This window comes from Bidens hawaiensis, unplaced genomic scaffold (genome assembly GCF_021521415.1).
Source record: "Bidens hawaiensis isolate Kalapana, Puna unplaced genomic scaffold, B.hawaiensis_p1.1 tig00000237_1, whole genome shotgun sequence".
Classification (NCBI taxonomy): Eukaryota; Viridiplantae; Streptophyta; class Magnoliopsida; order Asterales; family Asteraceae; genus Bidens; species Bidens hawaiensis.
In genome coordinates, this window is record NW_027491021.1 from 5507905 (window position 1) to 5526485 (window position 18581).

Sequence of the window (18581 nt, forward strand, 5' to 3'; positions counted from 1 at the left end):
GATGCCTGCGTCAAGGAGTTCCTTGACTTGGGTTCTACACGCGTTAGTTTGTTCAGGCCCCATTACTCTGCGCTTTTGTACGACTGGCGTAACAGCCGGATCGCACTTGAGCTTATGCTCCGCCTTACTTCGGGGTACACCAGTCATGTCAGCTGGTGCCCACGCAAAGATGTCAGCGTTTTTCTGCAGTAGGCGTTTGAGTAAGGTGCGGGTGGGATCAACGATTGTTGGTCCAATGGTAACGGCCTGGTCGGGGTATTTGCCATTGAAGGCCCATTTTTCCGGTTCGGTGATGGTTGGTTTAGCCATTTTCGGTTTGGGTTTAGATGAGTTAGATGCGATGCATACCTGGGGAATGCCAGTGATCATCGCTACACCCTCAGCTGTTGGCCATCCCATCATGCCGTGGACTGAAGATACCACGGCGTTGAATCTTGCCATCCCGTCTCTTCCGAATAGGATGTCGTACGTGTGGTGTGGCTTTCTCATAACGACAAAATCCACGTCTTCCGTGCGTGAGCGATTCCCATCGGTAAGAGTAACGGGGAAAGATAGGATACCCAGGGGGGTTTCTGTACTACCATCAAACCCTTCCATTGAAGCGTAGACCGTTTCCAAGCGTTCTTTGTCTTCATCGTCCAGCTTGTCAAAGAACTGCCTGTACATCACTGTCGACGAAGCGCCGTTGTCAGCCAGAGTGCGGGAAGTGATGTAATGCCCCAACTGGCTTTTGATGACGATGGGGCCTTCTTTGCTGGGGCCTCCTGGCACTCGCGGGAAGCGCACCTCAGCTTCCTTCCACGCGCATGGTTCTGTCACTCGTCTTTTTCTTCCTCTGACCTTGCCATGAACCATGTTGATGCTGATGTCGACGGGCTTTCGTCCGTTACCTCTGTACCGGTTGTCATTCCTTCCTCCCTTCTTGATTGATGCCACGAGATGTGCAAGTCTCCCATCCTTGACAAACGTCTCAACAATATCCTTCAGGGTTGTGCACTCTTCAGTACCATGACCCTTTGTCCCGTGGAAATCACAGGATTTGCTTTGATCCGCATTAGGTTTCTGCCGGATCAATGGGGCTTTTGGCCATGGCAATTTTTCCGTGGCAAATATCTCCGTGACGCTCTTGGTGAGTGGCGTCCACCGGTGTTTTCGGTTCGAAGGGTGTGTGTTGTCCCTTCCGCCAACAAGAGGGCGGGAGCTGGATGAGGTGTCAAAGTTTACCCTTGACTGCCAAATACCTAGCCGCCTCTTTTTGTTCTGCCGGGCGATCCTAACGTTGTTCTCTCTTGTCCTCTGCGTGTAGAGGTGTGTGCTCTGAGGAAGATCTCTTCCCAGCTGCTTCTCCGTCTCGGCAAAGCGCTTGGCTGCCGTCATGATGGCATCCCATGTGGATGGCATGCCGTCCTTACCCGTCAATGTGCGGATAAGCTCTGGGTACTCGGCGCCCTGGATGAAAGCAGCGCGAACAAGATCTTCACTTACGTTACCCAGACTCAGCTTCTTGGAGTTGAAGCGGGTGATGAAGTCTAGTAAAGATTCATCCTCCTCTCTAACGCAGTTTAGGATCGTCCACTGCTCTTCCGTATACTTCCTCTGCTGGCTGAAGTGCTGGCTGAACTTGTTCTGAAAGTCCGCCCAGTCATATATGTGGTGGACCGGTAAACGATCGAACCATGCCCTGGCTGCTCCGACCAGAGTCATCTGGAACATGTAACACCACGTGGGTTCCGTCCAGTTGCTGACGGTAGCCCCCGCAATGAACCTGTTCAAATGGTCGTCTGGGTCGGATAGACCATCATAAGTGCCAATGTTGGACATTTGTTTGGCACTTCTCGGGGCGATTGCTTCCGCAATATCCCTTGCAAATTTTGACTTTCCTGCATTCGTAGCAGTTGGTCTAAAGGTTTTGGAGAAGTCACGCGGGTTTCTCTCCGCGTTTGTTGGCTTAAAGGCTTCCCCAAAATTCCTTTTTGGCTGGGGGTCCGTTTCCTTACGCTTCCCTTTCGCCTTATGGCGAGGGTTTGCGTCGGTATCGGACTCCTCCCTCTCGTCGTCTGAGTACTCGCCCTCGCTGTTCATAATGAGGTGTTGGCGAGTACTGCCGAATTCGTCAGCCTGTTGAACTGAGCGCAAGCGTTCGTCCAATTCGGCCTGGAACTCTTTTTGACGTGCTTCGGCCCACGCCTTCACTTGATCTAGTGTTTGGCGAGGGACCCTCGTTCGTCTTTCCAGCTGGGTATCGGTGAACCCCAGTGGGATATTTACTGCACTTGCCCCGGCCTGGGTAGTCGGGGTAGTGTTCGTAAGGATTGTATAACCGCCGGTGTTCCCCCCAGTTGCTGGGGTTGTTACCGGGGTTTCTTGGTCGGTTACTGGCCTTTGGACCGGAGTAACGTTAACCATTTCTTTAGAAAATTTGAAAAAACTAAATTAGTTCTAGCTTTTGTCCCACGGATGGCGCCAATGAAGAAACACTAAGTGACCCGGTGCAGATTATAGATAATCTGGGGGTTAAGTAATGTTTCCCACGAAAATGAGGTCCAACAGAGAGTTGTTCTTCAGGGACCTGCAAAACAAACACCGTAAGCTCGTCACTGAGAAGGGGGGGGGGTTCCTCCTTGTGACCACCCTCCGGCGTGAGAATCAGACTAGATTGCTCTGAATATAAGTGTATATTAAGAGATTGCTAGATAACAGGATAGCAGATGATCTTACCATTCCAAGAGGTTGGAGTATTTATAGCCGAAGGTAGGTTTCCTAGAAGGTACAGCCGGCTGAATAGTATTCCTGTTCTACCAACAGTGGACTATGCACAGGCCATACTGGTTGGTGGGTAGGTTACGGCCAACAGTAACAAAGTCGGCTGCACTATTCCACCAACTGTAGATTATGTACGTCCCACCTACTGTGGATTGTACGCAGGCCATGCTGGTTGGTGAATAGGTTACGGCCAACAGTAACACTATTCCACCAACTGTAGGCTGCGCATGCCCCACAGTAAGGGTTGGTGAGTAGGCAGCGGCTAATAGTGACAAACAGTGCTAGAGGGTGCTCCTCCTCGCACTGTTGTCGGTGAGCTGTCACCCTGTGATTGGCTCATGGGTTGTTCTGGTCAGATCGTCTGTCCTATCCATACCTTGGTAGGTATAGTACAAAAGATCTTTCAGAATCATACAGACTGGCTCATTTAGGCGGGATTGTTCCCGCCTTGCTCATTCCTTCATGTGACTACTGAAGTAGCTAGTGTCTTGTGCGTGTAGCCCTGCTGTCTGCGGGTAGCCTTCCCTGATGGCTTGTATCCGCAACTGCGGGAACAGGCGGGGTACTTCACCATTGGGAGGCTTTCCCTGCGTGTACAGCTTGCGTACTGCGCGTAAGGTTCTCTGAGCATGGTGGGTCCTGCAGGAGCAGATGGCCTTTGCGCAGACGTCCCTGTTCAAGGTGAGTCCTGCGGGACCAACTGGGCTCTGCTGGGACCTACCTCTTCATAGTTGAAACAATATGGGTATGTTAAGCATTTGGATTGACTGTCATTGGCAGCACCAGATCTTGAATAAAGTAGTTATATAAAACAAAAATATAGATAAATATTATTAAAGTTCTAACAGCACTGCAGACAAAAGAAAAAGAAATTAACTTGAAAATTTGATGTCTTTTTCCTCCTGGGAGGATTTAAACATTCTTATATGTTCTCGAGTCGGAATGAAAAGAACAAAAAGCTATAATTTTACTATTACTCCCGTTAAGTAAAAGTCAACCCCCAACCCCCCTGGTGCAATATTTTAACCCATAAGGCCATAACCCATCTGCAATTAGACCAAATTATTTATGTAAACACAACTCAGAGTAGCAGCAATCAAAACATGTGGCAAATATATAAAATTGCAACTGCAGTTTAGCATCAAAACATACCCGAACTTGATTGAGGGCAAAAAAGAATTGCAACAGAATCATAAATAATACCAAGATCCAACACAAATAGTAAAATATCCGACAAAGAAATAAAAGTCATAAATGCACAAAGTTATTTAAAAAAAAAACTTCAACTAGATAAACTGCATCTTAAACTCGCTTAGTTACCGGAACCCGGCCATCATGTCTCTTAGTAAACCCAATCGAACCTGGGGAGGACAACTAAATAACGCCCTTGCGTCTGCTTGGTTGGCCACCAAGTACCTTAAAGCTCTTCGTATTTCATGGGATTCCAAACCCGGCTCCAATGCATCGTAAATTTCTTCACCCGTGTACTCTTGATGATAAACTCTTTCTAGTATTTTATTGCCATCTAAAATAGCATTAGCCACGCTACCAACATTTTTCATAATCATAGTGCTTAGATCTTCTTCTTCTTGTTCAACTTTTCTTTTTCTACTCCTAAATTTCTTTGCACTTGAAGAATGCTCATGTAGAGGAGAAGTAGGATGCACTATTTGAACATCATCATTATTATTATACTGGCTCTCCAATATTACATCATTTGCAGTTAAGAAACATCTACTTCTGGAATTGTTTCTAAGTTAACGTTGTCATTCCTCTTCAATCGGGCATTTCTCTCTTTAGCGGTTTCAGCATGTGCACCGGATGCCCTGTCCCTTGCAAAAAGTTCTAGCATTTCATTAAAGTTTGATACTTTCTTTATCTTCAACACTGCAGCATCAGGCTTCGACTTTTTAATAAAATCAAGATAATTAGTTTTAATATTGAATATAACATAATATATATTATTTATTTACTTTTATAATAATATTGTGTATAGAAACATATATTTAATATATTAGACAAAAGTTATTTAAAGTTATATAAATTAATGGGCTCACGAGCCAATTCGTGTATGAAAAGTCAAGCTAAGACCAAGCTGGTTTATTAAACAAAATTAGTTTTTATCATAACTTTATGTATATTAATAAATGTATAAACAATAGGTTAGTTTAGTCTCCCTCGAGCTAGCCCAAGGTTCATAAGTGATGCTCGTGCTCGGGATCAGGCTAGGTTCAAACAGTTGACTTTGAAAGTCAACCCTGTATTGTTTTTGGCTTAAAAGCTTAATACTTTACTCAACTTGTTTATAGGTTGGAATATGTGTTGAATTTAGCATACCAATGCTAATTCTTTGTCACATTCCCTCATATTGGTATAAATCATTTAATCCAACTGAAGTACATTAAATTTAGATTAATTTATATGTGATCTAATTTCTGGTTTGGAAAACAATACCTGAAACAGTTTCAGGCAAAACAACTGTCAATATTGGAGCTGTTCGCGCTTCTTTTAACGATCGCAGTGATCTGGGCCTATGCACACTTATTAACTGCTAGTGGTGCATATAAATATCATCCAGAACAGACTCAAATGCATTGTAGAACTGATAAGGCTGGTTGACCTCACAGAGGTGACCCGACACCCGATTTATCCTAACCCGTAGACAACCAACACAAACTACAACACACATGATATCTATTGATCTAATATGTCAACTTTTTAGATTTTTTTTATTTGTTATCAAAAACCGGCCTACTATAACCCGATCCATTTAACCGAAATCCAATAAACCCGCTTGAAAATGGATCAGTCTTGGAGTTAATTTATTTTACACCCCAACCTATATAACCCGACTGAACAACCCGAATAATGAACAAAAATAAAACCCCTAAATTAAAGCATACCTCTATTAATCTTTTCCAGACTTCATCCTCTGCTTCAATTAACTGAGCAGTCAAATTCCACGAGAACCCACTCAATGACGTTCCGCGAAACAAATCGTACCATTGAGAAAAACGCTCTTTCAACGTTTTTAATCGATTCTTTAAATGTTTTTTTTCGAGAAATTCATTTGAAGCTTTGTGTTCAGCTCCTCAACCATATTGTTGTATGTGGTTGTAGTAAAATTTTCATTAATCCTATTGCCTTTATCCTGTTGCGTTAACATGGCTTGTATGAATGCGTTATCCATATTTTCCGTCCACTTTAGTATTTCCTTCTTTACGGTTATCTCGTGTATGCTCATTATAACTTTCTACATGGTAACATAAAGAGAATTCACATATGTAAATATATATATGGTTGCTTATGCTAAATTTGAATTACTATATGCACACACACAAGTAATTAATAAATAACCAAATCACAAACGAATTAAAACCATAAAAGTCAATACAAAATAAAATTGAAATTCTATGATGTAATATCCTAAAACTACTTTGACATATCAATTTCATTATTTTCCGTCCACTTTAGTATTTCCTTCTTTACGGTTATCTCGTGTATGCTCATTATAACTTTCTACATGGTAACATAAAGAGAATTCACATATGTAAATATATATATGGTTGCTTATGCTAAATTTGAATTACTATATGCACACACACAAGTAATTAATAAATAACCAAATCACAAACGAATTAAAACCATAAAAGTCAATACAAAATAAAATTGAAATTCTATGATGTAATATCCTAAAACTACTTTGACATATCAATTTCATTGTTAGGACACATCATATAGTTAGTCCACATGTTAGTTGCAATTGAGTTCCTTAGTTGTTCGCATTCGGTACTTCCTTCACGTATGTCTCTTGTATTTTGGCGTTCTTCCTCTTGTGGTCCGCATAACACTTCTTGTATGACCTCACCTTCAAGATCTTTGTCACGATCTTCCTCTAGTAAAAAGTTGTGTAAAATACAGCATGCCAAAAAGATGTCAGACCGTGTTTTGCAAGAGTAAAATGCTCCTGTTGTACTTCTAATAATAGGAAACCTCTTTTTCAGGACACCAAATGCTCGTTCAATTGCATTGCGTAATGATGCATGACGAAGGTTAAACAACTTCTTTGCATTCTGAGGGGCCCGAGCGGAGTACTCTTTCAAATGATACCTAACACCTCTATATGGTACCATTAGGGTTGTCGTATGAGGTAAACCAGCGTCTACTAAATAGTATCTACCTATAAACAAGTTGCAATTAGTATATAATTAATAATTACACAATTAATTATTTTTGTTTACGATATTACCTGTTGGAATTACTAATTTATCATCTCTAGTAAACGTGTTCTTTATAATTCTAGAGTCTGATTCTGTATCCTCCCATCCAGTTAGCACATATGTAAATTTTAAGTCAAATGTACAAGCAGTGAGTACATTTATTGTCGGGTATCCCTTACGCCCACGAAATCTAGGAGCATCCTTATTACTTTGACGCGGACATGTGTTCCATCAATTGCACTGATGCAATCCTTAAAGAAAGGATAAAATCTATTTTTTTTCTTGAATTTTTTTCGGGACAATTTCACCTTTAGGTTGTTGAAGATAACGTCCTGCTAATGATATAATCGCTTTCAAAACTCTATGAAGGCAACGACTAGTTGTTGATACCAAAACGACGGTATATCCAAGAGGTCAACCGATTTCTCAAATCATTACCTACAGTATGCAAAAAACTTGCAACTTGCTCTTCAACTGATATGCGTTGAGTAGGTTGAAGTCCACCATCACTCTTTAAGATACCGCACAATGTCATAAAAGCTTTCTCACTCATGCGAATAAGGTGACGACATTTACCGCCGTTTAAAAGGTCGTGTAACATCTCTTCTCCTACATATCGTCTTTGTAAAATTTCATCTCTAGTAGGTAAATTAACATGATTTCTGGTTTTTAGCCTACGTAGTGCAACGAAAGCCACCAATAAGCAAATCAAGTGAGCTGCTTGCAGTTGTCTGGCTCGCACAAGTTCAACTACCTTGCGTATTTGATTATACATCAAATTTCCTATATAATTGCTAACTTATGTTAATCTACTTCCAAAAAATATGCTTAAAACAAACAGAAACAGAGCTCAGAAAATATGCTTAAAACACATATGCAATAATCTAATTGCCTACTTATGTTAATCTACTTCCAAAAAGAAAAAGTGACTCAATTAATTGTATATTTAAGAAAGATAACTTCAAAACAACAAAATAGACAAGTCCTAGTAACAACTTAGTGAACCCATTACATAACAACATGAATAAAGAAAATAAACACACAAACAACAATGTCAGTTGACAACAAACTGAAACTAAATAAACTCAATCAAAACAAGATGCAATACTAAAAAAACCACTAACTTGAATAGCTACAAATATATAATAAATGCAAAACAAATGTATATTTGAACAACAAAATACTAGATGAATAAAGGCAAAAATATACACGGTAGCAAACACTTGAGTGTTCACGGTTCAGTTATGACGTTTTTAAGCCAAACCGTGAACCAAACCGTTTGTAATGATTTTTTTTTCTTCATTAAAACCGAAACCGAAACCGAACCATTCAAATTTTAAGCGAATCAAACCGAATCGTTACTAACGGTTTGGTTCCTAACAAGAGTTCTTAGCCCACTATTACTTCAATTATGCCTTTGTATGGAAACAAAACATAAATAAAAAACTCATTGCAAATTGTGTTTTGGGTTAAAATATAAATAATGGTATTACGTAATATTTATATTAAGGCTAACAGAAGTTTCAAAAAAAAACATGTTTCATTGTTTCAAAACACAATTAACAAAACAAACAATTAACAAAAAAACATGTTCTTTTTTAAATTAGGGTTACACATTGTTTCAAAAGCATATTAAATTGATGTGAGATTGAATTGAAATCAGCAATTATGACAAAAATATGTTGGTTAAACACACATAAAAAGGTCATAGACGATGCAATCGTGATCGATGTTGTATATAAAAGCAAAGAAAGATGTTACATGTGGAAGCGATGAATGGCAGGTTCAACAATGGTGGAAGCGATGAATGGCAGGTTCAACAATGGTGGAAGCAATGAATGACTGAGAAGAAGTTGGGAGACTGCGATTTATAGGAGATATCATGGAAGTTTTGTTGAATACATGGCGGGTTGGGGGAGGCAATCCCGCCACTTCGTTGATAGGGATAAAAATGGAATTGAAATATTAACTTGATTTAATCTCCTTCTTTCTCTTTAAATCTTTCCAATTTGGAAAGAAAGAAATATATACTAAAAACCCCTCCCCTCCTCGTCTCTTCCTTTCTCTCCTTAAAAAAACTCGAGAACACAAAATTTATTCAAACCCTTCCAAATCATTTCTTTTCTCTCATTAAATAAAACTCGGGAATAGAGCGTTAGAGATGGTGAACTTAGTCACCGGTTACGTTAGTTGTATTTTAAGCTTGATAAACGGTGGGGCGGGTTGGTAAAGAGTTAAAATAGGTTCGGGTCAAGACGTATTTTGGGTCAAACAAGTTCTAGTCAAGATATATCATTAGAAAAAATAAAATCAGTTTTGTGTTTATATGTCAAAAGGGGATAGCGGCGCAGCTTGTTGATCGTTTACCCATTATCCAGATGTAGCTCGGTTTGTGTTTATATGTCAAAGTTACTCATAAAAAAATCAATTTGATTTGATTTAAAACATGATTGAATTGGAATGAGTCATCTAAAAAGAAGTATCAAAATAGGTTCACCCGCAATATTTTTGTATTCTTACTAGTGGCGACGAGTGGATGTAATGATGGTGCCGACGATGGTGGTAGTAGCATCTACGGAGGTAATGGTGACATCTCAATGCATGGGTGACTATTTGAGGCAAGGTGGTGGTGTCAAGGGTGGTAGTGCTAACGGGCGGGTGAGACATGGGGTAGTGTTACCAGTTATGTGGGTAGTGACAATGGAGCGTCCTACAAGGGGTGGGGTGGGGTAGGTGGTTGCGGGGATGAGGTGTTGGTTTGTTTTATTTTTTATCCAGGCAATGGGTCGTGGAGGACGTGGATGGTTAGGTAATGACAACGATGACATATGAGCAACGTTTAAAACAAGCAAGTGGCAACAAACAATGGTCGTAGTTGACGTTGATCTATCTGAAACAATTTTAAGTTTGCGAGTTACAATTTAAAAATCTTAGATATAAATAACTAGTATATTATATTCGCCCCCCTTATCAATCAAGGTAGTATATTTAAAATTTGGTTAAATAGGTTATCACTTTTCTTACTATTCTTTGCTCTTTAGTTTCTAACCAAACTTTCGTCAACGTCTCTTAAAGCCAAGCGTTCCACTAATAATTCATCATATTCGGGTATTGATTCGTCTCTAGGAAGCTTAAAAACACTTCTTGTGCGACTAAGGAATTCTTGGCATAGTTGAGGAATATTTGACCAATTGGCAAGCATTAGATCTTCTAACTGACATAGAAGGTCTATGGTGTTGTGGCTTGGAAATGTGCATTAGTCTTGGCACCTATATGCTCGTCTCATGTCCTATGGGATTTTTTTTTTCTAAATAAATGTTTGGCTTCATGTAATTCGTTCACAAGTGGGTAATCTACTCTTATATACTTAAATCGTATCAAGTAAGGGCCTTTTTGTAGTACACGATAAACCTTTTCTTGTACCATGGGTATGGGGATGGATAGTTTTCTTCAGTTAATTTAGTAGTCAATTGGTCGTCAATCACTATCATTCAAAATAACTATTTGCGTTGTTGTCCAAGCTTCGTCTTTGATTCCACCATCAAAGCTATACTTACAAGGTACCATTGATCTGTTATACATATCTTTGTGTTTTGATTCTCCGGTATATGCTTAAAGAATTTCACTCACCCAAGTAAAAGAAAAATAAGTAGTTCCAAATCAAACATTAAAATATAAAGTAACTAGCTTATATTCCCGGTGACACACGGGTCAAAAAAATAATTTTTAAACATATTAATAGTATGATATACGAAATTTAATTAAATTAACATGTAACGAAGTAACTCAAATGGACAGGCTTGAACATGTATAGCTTCTAGTTTTCATTTGTTGTTGTGTCAACACCACAGGTTCACCAAACAAAAATCCACGTCTCTGCTTTACAAACCTCCTTTGATATCTTAGTCTAGAAGCTTTGTGATAAATATTTCTCTAGAAGATTTAACAGAAAACCCGTATCCTCTTTAAATTTGGATATCAGATTAAACATTGAAAACACTAAATCTAAAATAAAACCCTAATCTTGAATCGTGTGAGAATATACTTTCAAATAAATTCTCATTAACCAACTTACTAATTACTAATAGGTATGTTTCACAATTTGGCAAACATTTTGGCAAATATTTAAAATAAATATTAATCCACTAAACAAAATATAGTTTTAATATATATATATATATATATATATATATATATATAGGTATGAACGGTAATGTACCAAACAAAGCATGAAGTATATGTCTTGGTAAGAGTGTTGCATAATAGTTTGATGAAAAAGTTTAAAAATATGTATTTATCTCAATAGTTGACCCACTAACTCAAATTTTGAAAAGTAAAAAGAGATATTTTTATAGGTTTTTTTTTGTCCTTTACAGTCAAGAAAGTAAAAATATTTGTGAACATATTAATAAATATGATATATGAGTTTTTAAAAATCAAATTGACATGTAACCAAGTTAAACTAAAACGTTTGGAGACGTGTCAGTTCCATTTTCAATTTTATATTTTAAGAACACCGATTCCAAATTACTATGATATTCAGCAAATAGAAGTTTACGTCTACCAGTTTATGATTTATATAAACACAATATTTCAAATATTAAGGTAGAGTGACACATGAGTTGAAAAAAAATTTAAACATATAAATAAAATGATGTTTGGAAATTAAAACATAAAAATAAGATGTAATAAAGTAAATAAAATGAAAAGATTTGAACACGTTTTGCTTCAATGTTAAATTTGTTATTGTGTAAGTTTATATAGAATTTACTACGGTGTTGACCAAAACAAAATTCCAAATTCCATGTCTCCCCTTCAGAAGCAATCATTTGATATTTTGATATATATAGTTTGTAAAAAGTGCCTTTCATATTTTGAATCTATTAAGAACAAAGTTGAAACTACAATAAATTAAAGGTTCTACAATACATTAAACGTTAAAGATATAAGAACAAAAATAATGTGCATTCCACTTCCTTTTGTAGTTCTCGTTCTTGATTTTCTATCAACCCAGAAACATTCTTTTGTCAATTTTGAAGCCCATTGTGGAAGAGAATGCCAGATGAAACTTAAAAACGCCAATATGAATCATCTTCTTTTTTGAAATGAGCCAAATTATAGTCTTCACGCGATATCTGTGCAAAACAGGTAATAATATGATCAATATCTTTCATACACGTAAAAATGTAAAGATTTAATACTTTGAATAATGATCACAAACCTACGCAAAGCTGGACAAAAACATAGTTTAGTTTATGGGTGTAAAATAGCATAGATGTGTAGCATTTGTTAAAAAAATGTGAATCTCATGACAAATTTTATATAATATGTACGTAAACTTAATTATGTAATTGAAATATTAGATTATATATAATATTTTTAACATGGTTTTTTTAATCAACTAATAAACTAAATGTGAAGTTTATATATGTAAATAACTGGGTTGGATTAACTCATGATTTGATATTTAAATTTACCAATACTCATGATATATCACTTTTATGACATTGTTTGATTTGGTCTTGGTGATAGAAATGAAAGTCATGTGGGTGTATAACCCAACTTTGTGATTTAATTTTGTTGTCCCATGTAAACTCAAAAGAACACTTGCTTAGACAAAAAAGAAAAAAAAAAAAGCAAATGGACAAAACTTTTCACAAAAGCCTTTTTTGGTTCATACACTATTTTGGAAAGTTGACCCAAACATTAAACCAACTAAAGAATAAATATGTAGACCTTAAGTTGTGTTAAAATGATGAAGGGATTCACAGAAGACACCTTTTTGCGGTTAAATGACCAAAACGTTGAACATAAGTAATGATTGGAGAGCCACATTTCCAACCATGTGCTTTCCATGGGCATTAAACACCGATGCTACACATCCTACATAAGAGAATAAATAATATCAACCTTTACAAACTTTTGTGTTTCATAATTTAGATGATGTCTTCATTATTTTCGTTTGATTTTATTGGTTGAAATAACTTTACTAACACAAAATAAAAAATTCTTTAGTTATTTCAAACTATTAGTAGAAATTCTAGAAACGCATCCCAAATTGACAATATATACCGAAGATTGTGTATGCAAAAATCAATATTCATAACCTTTGAACCTAAAAAACGTTTTAACAAACTAATCAACAAACAAAATTTTTACAAACCAATAAACATATATTCACAAACGATACCCAAATCTAAACAAATAGTTGAATTCCCAAAGTGATCTACAACTTTTGAATATGATATTAACAAAAAATTTATCACTTATATACAGAGAACCAAATTTCAAAATAGCATATACATTCATATTTGTTTGATAATGGGCCAAATGGGTCAAGTTGGTTTACACGGTTATAAAGACATCTAACATTATCCCAAGTCATATGAACATAAACAAATTTGTTTTTTTAATGAACGAACATGAGTTCAAAAGTTTATTAGATTATATGTCCATGCCCGGTTAAAGTTAAATGATCGAACATGGACATGACACAATTTGTGTTTGTTCGGTTCGTTTACATGTCTAATCAATGCCATTATAATTCACGAAAGATCCTTAAAATTCAACAAAAACAAACCTTTAGAGCTTATGACTTTATGAGTGATTCGAGCACAACTTAGTAACCAATAGTGTACGCAACTTCACATTCATATTGTTTATAAACTGCCTAATAATTATTGACAAACAAATTGTTTATAAACAAATTTTATACATACAAATATAAAGCAGCAAATATACGTTATAATATGCTTAAATTAGCTAAACTTAATCAAACAAACCCTAAATAAAAAAATACACACTGCAATAAATAAAACAAAAGACAGAAACCAGAAATAGACACTAATAATAGAATATTTCATTTGTAATAATTTCAAAATGCACAAAAAATAATTATAATTACCATTAACTCTTTCCATGGCTCCATTAACAACATGTTGAGCTGCAACATCATAAATCTACCTAGTAGTTGTTGTCGGTCCAAACAATCTGTCTGCAAAATAACAAAATAACAGTGCAAAACTCTCAATAATCAAAATACCTCAAAAGGGGATTAAGATTAGGTATACAAACTAACTAACCACATCCATACATAGTTGTCGGATTAACAATCAGAAAGAAATTTATGTACAAATGTCGCAACTTCAGCATTGGTCATAGATGCACTTAACAATCATAAATAAAAGTATACATTTCACTTATATATGTTATAAATTTACATATATGGAGATACTTAGATATATAAATAAAATTAGCAAATAAACAAAAGACATACCCCTTTTTCTTCAAAATGTGATGCTTTGTATAGCTTTTTCTCTTCAAATTTTGCATCTTTGAAGCCCATATTATTTATATTTTCAGTTATTGTCAAGTTTAGCTCCTCCTTCAGTCAATCTTTACCTAAGAAGACCAATTAAAGTATTATTAATATTACAACAAATGACTTAAAAACAACTATTAAAGCATGAATTCTTTCTACTTGCACGTAGTTCTTTCACAGCCTTGGATCTATCGATTCATCAAAAGAGGTTGAGCCTAAAAGTATATGAAAATGAAGAACATGAATTTAAGTTTGATAAAATAAAGAGAACTAATTTATGTAAACTTAAATAGTTTATAATAAACCTACCCATTCAACTAGGTAGGCACTCATCACCAAGGGTTTGAGATGCATCAACAGATTTCGTTTAATCGAAACCCTAACATAAACGTCGAACTATGTAATCTGCTGGTAACAAAAAGGACAATTAAGATATAAATGTGTCAAATCGGAACAATGGGTGCAAAGTTAGGGTAAGGTTTACCTCTCCAGATCAACCAGACGCCCTGCCGGAGTCACCGCTATCCGGTGACCTGATTTTCTGATAATAAAGAAAAGTGGTAGAGAGTGAAACAAAGAAAAGAACTTGAATTCTTGATAAGAGAGATTCTTTCAGAGGAACCTTGGTGTAAGAGGGGGCGTGGAATGAACACGTTAGTAAATTGATTGTGGTGATCTTTTTTAAATTATTTATTATAACGTGCAATGAGCTGCCCGGTGGTGGAGTGGTAAATAAAAGATTTGGTGTTTCATGTGACTTAGGTTAGATTCATGCCCTCACCATTTAGTTCTGGCGGCACCGGGTGATGATGTGAGACTAGGCGAGTAGGTGTCGTTTACAAGTTAGATCCTTGAACGGTTGAATTGAACATGTTATATCTCGCCGCACTGTCATGCATTCGGAAGAGTGTTGGCCTTAGGTGAGGGTCTTCGCTGTATCAAAAGACGAGTGTATCCTGATATGATAAATTTAGCTAGTAGCCCATTTGAATGACCTGTTAACGGTTAAAAAAGGAAAGAAAGAAATCATTTAATTTATATATTCACAGTCAACAAAACACCAGTCGATCCATCTGGATTCCTTCACTCACTCACCACCTTCTCGTAAACATTCCGACAACCCTTGCACCCATCTGCACAATTCCACAACAAATAAACCCACCAAAACTATCCACTCCCTACGCATTAATTTATCACATTCATGACGATGATCTCAAACCTCCAATACCTCCTTCTTTTGTCCATTTTCACCCTAATCCTCACTCAGATCGGAGCTAACAATGCCGGAGACGGATCCGATGAACCTGAATCATTCCAAATCGAATCCGATAAGCTCAGTTTGAAGATCCAGTCGTTAGGTTTGTATTTCACCTTCCACAACCATATTTACGTAATTTCGATGGTGAATTTTATATAATTTACGTTGAGTTTGATGTTTTATTTGAAGAATCACTTGTTGATAAGAAGAGTGAAGAATTAAGAACCCAAGATGAGATCATTGCTGAAAAAGACATGGCAATTTCTGAGAAAGAAAGAACAATTAAAGAGAAATTAGAGAGCTTGGATTTGCTGCGAAACGAGGTAGCTTCGCTTAAGGTAATTAAGATCATGAGTATATATATATATGATTAGGAGTGGTATTTATTTTCCTGAATAGGTACTTCATTTTCTCAATTTTTCGGTATTATGGTTATTAGATACGAATGAATTTGACGTGAATTTTGGTTTCTTTGGTTACCCTCGGTTACAAATGAATTTGATATGGTCAATGTGGATTATGAAAAAAAAAACAAAGCAATACTAGTACCGAACCAATACATTTGGCACGGTATATGGCACCCAATTTCAGTGGTATCGATGTCATCCCCATATATGAAATTATGATGATATAATTTAGTTTACTGTATCCATGAATTATGAATGCGTGTTTTTTTATAGGTTAAAGGATCAACAGATGCTAGTGAGGAGGTGCCAAAAGCTCATACGAGGTCCCAGGAGTTAGGGAAACTGGTATTAGTTTTGGAGTATTTTAATATTTTCATTCTCGGGTGGTTAGTGATTTATGGAATTCAGGTGGAGAGATTGCAGTTGGAATTGGAGTTAAAGGTGAGTTTACAGGAGGCATTGGAAACCCGAGCCATAGAATTGGAGAAGAACATGCTTGAGACGAATCCAAAGATTCAGGAGGTAAGGCCGGTTTTTCTAATGTTTGTTACATGTTAAATCCATTGCTGGATATATGACATTAATGGCAGCATTTATTTCTTGATTTAGCTTGAGCAAACTATTGAAGAACAGAAGACAAAGATTCAAAAAACCGAGCGTGCTCTTAAGTCTGCTGAGGTGGGGTCACAACATGTTGTTTGACTTGTTTAGATGTTGAAATGTGATGTATTAACATGTGTAATTATATGTAGGAGGAGCTTATGAAGACTAAGAATGAAGCCACGCGGAGAGTTTCAGAATTGATGGAGGTAATAATGTAAAATCAGAAAGATTGTTTTTTCTTGGTGCTGTTAATTGTGTCGAATGATCATATATATATGTGAGCATGTACTACATATTGTTTTTAAGAACATCTACTATTTGGCCTTCTTTTATATCTAGGTTCATTCTGCATGGCTGCCAGTTTGGCTTGTAGCTCATTTGTCTTCTAGTAAGGTAACTCTTCTTAAATTAGCCGCGTGTACATAATAATCATAGTCGTAACTTTTGAAGACATTATTACTTTTAGTCTTATGTTGAAGCTTGTTGGAACAAGCATGGAAAACCTGCTTTTGATACTCTAACAAAGAAGGTAATTTTTGGCTTGGTGTATGTCAGTTTAAACAGTGTTACTCGTTTATTAAGGGTGTTTTTTTCTTGATTATGAAAATAGTGTTGATTTTTTTTCATTATTACAGGCTTTGGAGAAGAAAGCACAAGCTGAAATATGGGCTGAACCTCATATGAAATAGTTAAAACAGTAAGAAAATTTATTGATTTTTGTTATATTCACATGATCAGTTTAACATTTTAACCTTAAATTATGCAGAAGTGGATCCCTGCAGCAAAACAACAATGGGTGATGGTGATAACTAATGTTGAGTCACGTGTGCAACTACTGACCAAAAAGACCAAAGAGGTCTATGTATGGTCAAAGGCGGTTATAACTCCTCATGTGACTAAAATAAAACAAGTTGCAGACCCTTATTTTCAGGTACTTCTTACTGTTTTTGTTAATTTTAAAGATGAGTCATAAATCATACTATATGAAAGTTATGTGGGACCAGGTAGCAAAGAAGTTTTGCCAGCCGTACATCGATCAGGTTGCGGTTGCAACAAAACCGCACCTTGATAAAGCAAGGGAAACCATGAAGCCGTACACAAATGAGGCAGTTAAAGTGTATGCCGAGTTTCTTAAATCTGCATCTACATACCATCATCAGGTAAATTTTTATTTATCAATTTTATTGATTTTTTTCATGTTTCACATGTGAATTGTGATTGATGGGCTGTTTGGATGTGCATTACACGTTATTTGTATATTATCTATTAGACATTTTTGATCTAAACCAATATAATTAAATTCTGTTATTATGTATGAAGGTTCAAAGAACCGTTGAAGGATCGCTGAAAAGACATGAAATTATAAAATCTCTTGCTACTGAAGAGGTATGTACCCGCCTCAACACCGAGCAAGGCGGGTCAACCCACAAGGTATAGACAAGAAGCTTGAAATCAATACATTATGAAGGCACAAAGCCAAAACCTACACGCATGGCGCATATCACATATGCTCACGCATATCACATATGTTCATGCATCACATGCTCAGGCATCATATGCCCAGGCACCACACATGCTCAGGCATCATATGCCCAGGCACACATATGCTCAGGCATCATATGCCCAGGCACACATATGCTCGCGCATCACATATGCTCACGCATATCACATATGCGCGCGGCGCATCAGCGCGCGGCGCATATCACATGCTCTTGCATATCACATCTGCGCATGAAACAGCTGCGCGTGAGAATAAAGAGAAGACCTCGCGCATCCTCAGGATTGGCGCATATCACACATGCACATAGTCAACCTCGTCCTTATCCAAATCAGGATTAGGGCAACCTTGATTGTGCACGTCAGACAACCTTCCAGAAGGTATCTTTTTAAGGAATAAGAATATGCTGATGTTGACAGCTGCCAAATGAAAGGTGGACAACTCAGCATGACACATGTGCTACCACGTGATTACAACCAATGAGAAAGCACCAGGTGTCCCAGAGGACACG

The 18581-nt window shown here is 36.9% G+C and overlaps 1 protein-coding gene, 1 long non-coding RNA gene and 1 pseudogene across 2 annotated transcripts; 2 read left to right on the forward strand and 1 right to left on the reverse strand.

The window, feature by feature from the left end:
• Window positions 1-4079: 4079 nt before the first annotated feature.
• LOC143597567 (uncharacterized) lies at window positions 4080-6007 on the reverse strand (annotated as a pseudogene).
• Window positions 6008-15505: 9498 nt separating this feature from the next.
• LOC143597674 (uncharacterized) lies at window positions 15506-16790 on the forward strand. Its single transcript, XM_077076127.1, has 6 exons — window positions 15506-15662; window positions 15752-15900; window positions 16243-16314; window positions 16378-16491; window positions 16579-16647; window positions 16722-16790. The coding sequence occupies exons 1-6, from the start codon at window positions 15506-15508 to the stop codon at window positions 16788-16790; spliced, it is 630 nt and encodes a 209-aa protein (XP_076932242.1).
• Window positions 16791-16909: 119 nt separating this feature from the next.
• Window positions 16910-17258, forward strand: LOC143605564 (uncharacterized). The gene is made up of 3 exons (XR_013148571.1): window positions 16910-16965; window positions 17039-17101; window positions 17208-17258. It is a non-coding gene; the product is annotated as an uncharacterized LOC143605564 (long non-coding RNA).
• Window positions 17259-18581: the final 1323 nt, after the last annotated feature.

Bases quoted from the DNA above. Each gene is read 5' to 3' on its own strand.
- LOC143597674 (XM_077076127.1), top strand. From the start codon at position 15,506: ATGACGATGATCTCAAACCTCCAATACCTCCTTCTTTTGTCCATTTTC. The intron at 15,663-15,751 runs GTTTGTATTTCA...TTTTATTTGAAG, and splicing joins TTTGAAGATCCAGTCGTTAG to AATCACTTGTTGATAAGAAG. The intron at 15,901-16,242 runs GTAATTAAGATC...GTTTTTTTATAG, and splicing joins ACGAGGTAGCTTCGCTTAAG to GTTAAAGGATCAACAGATGC.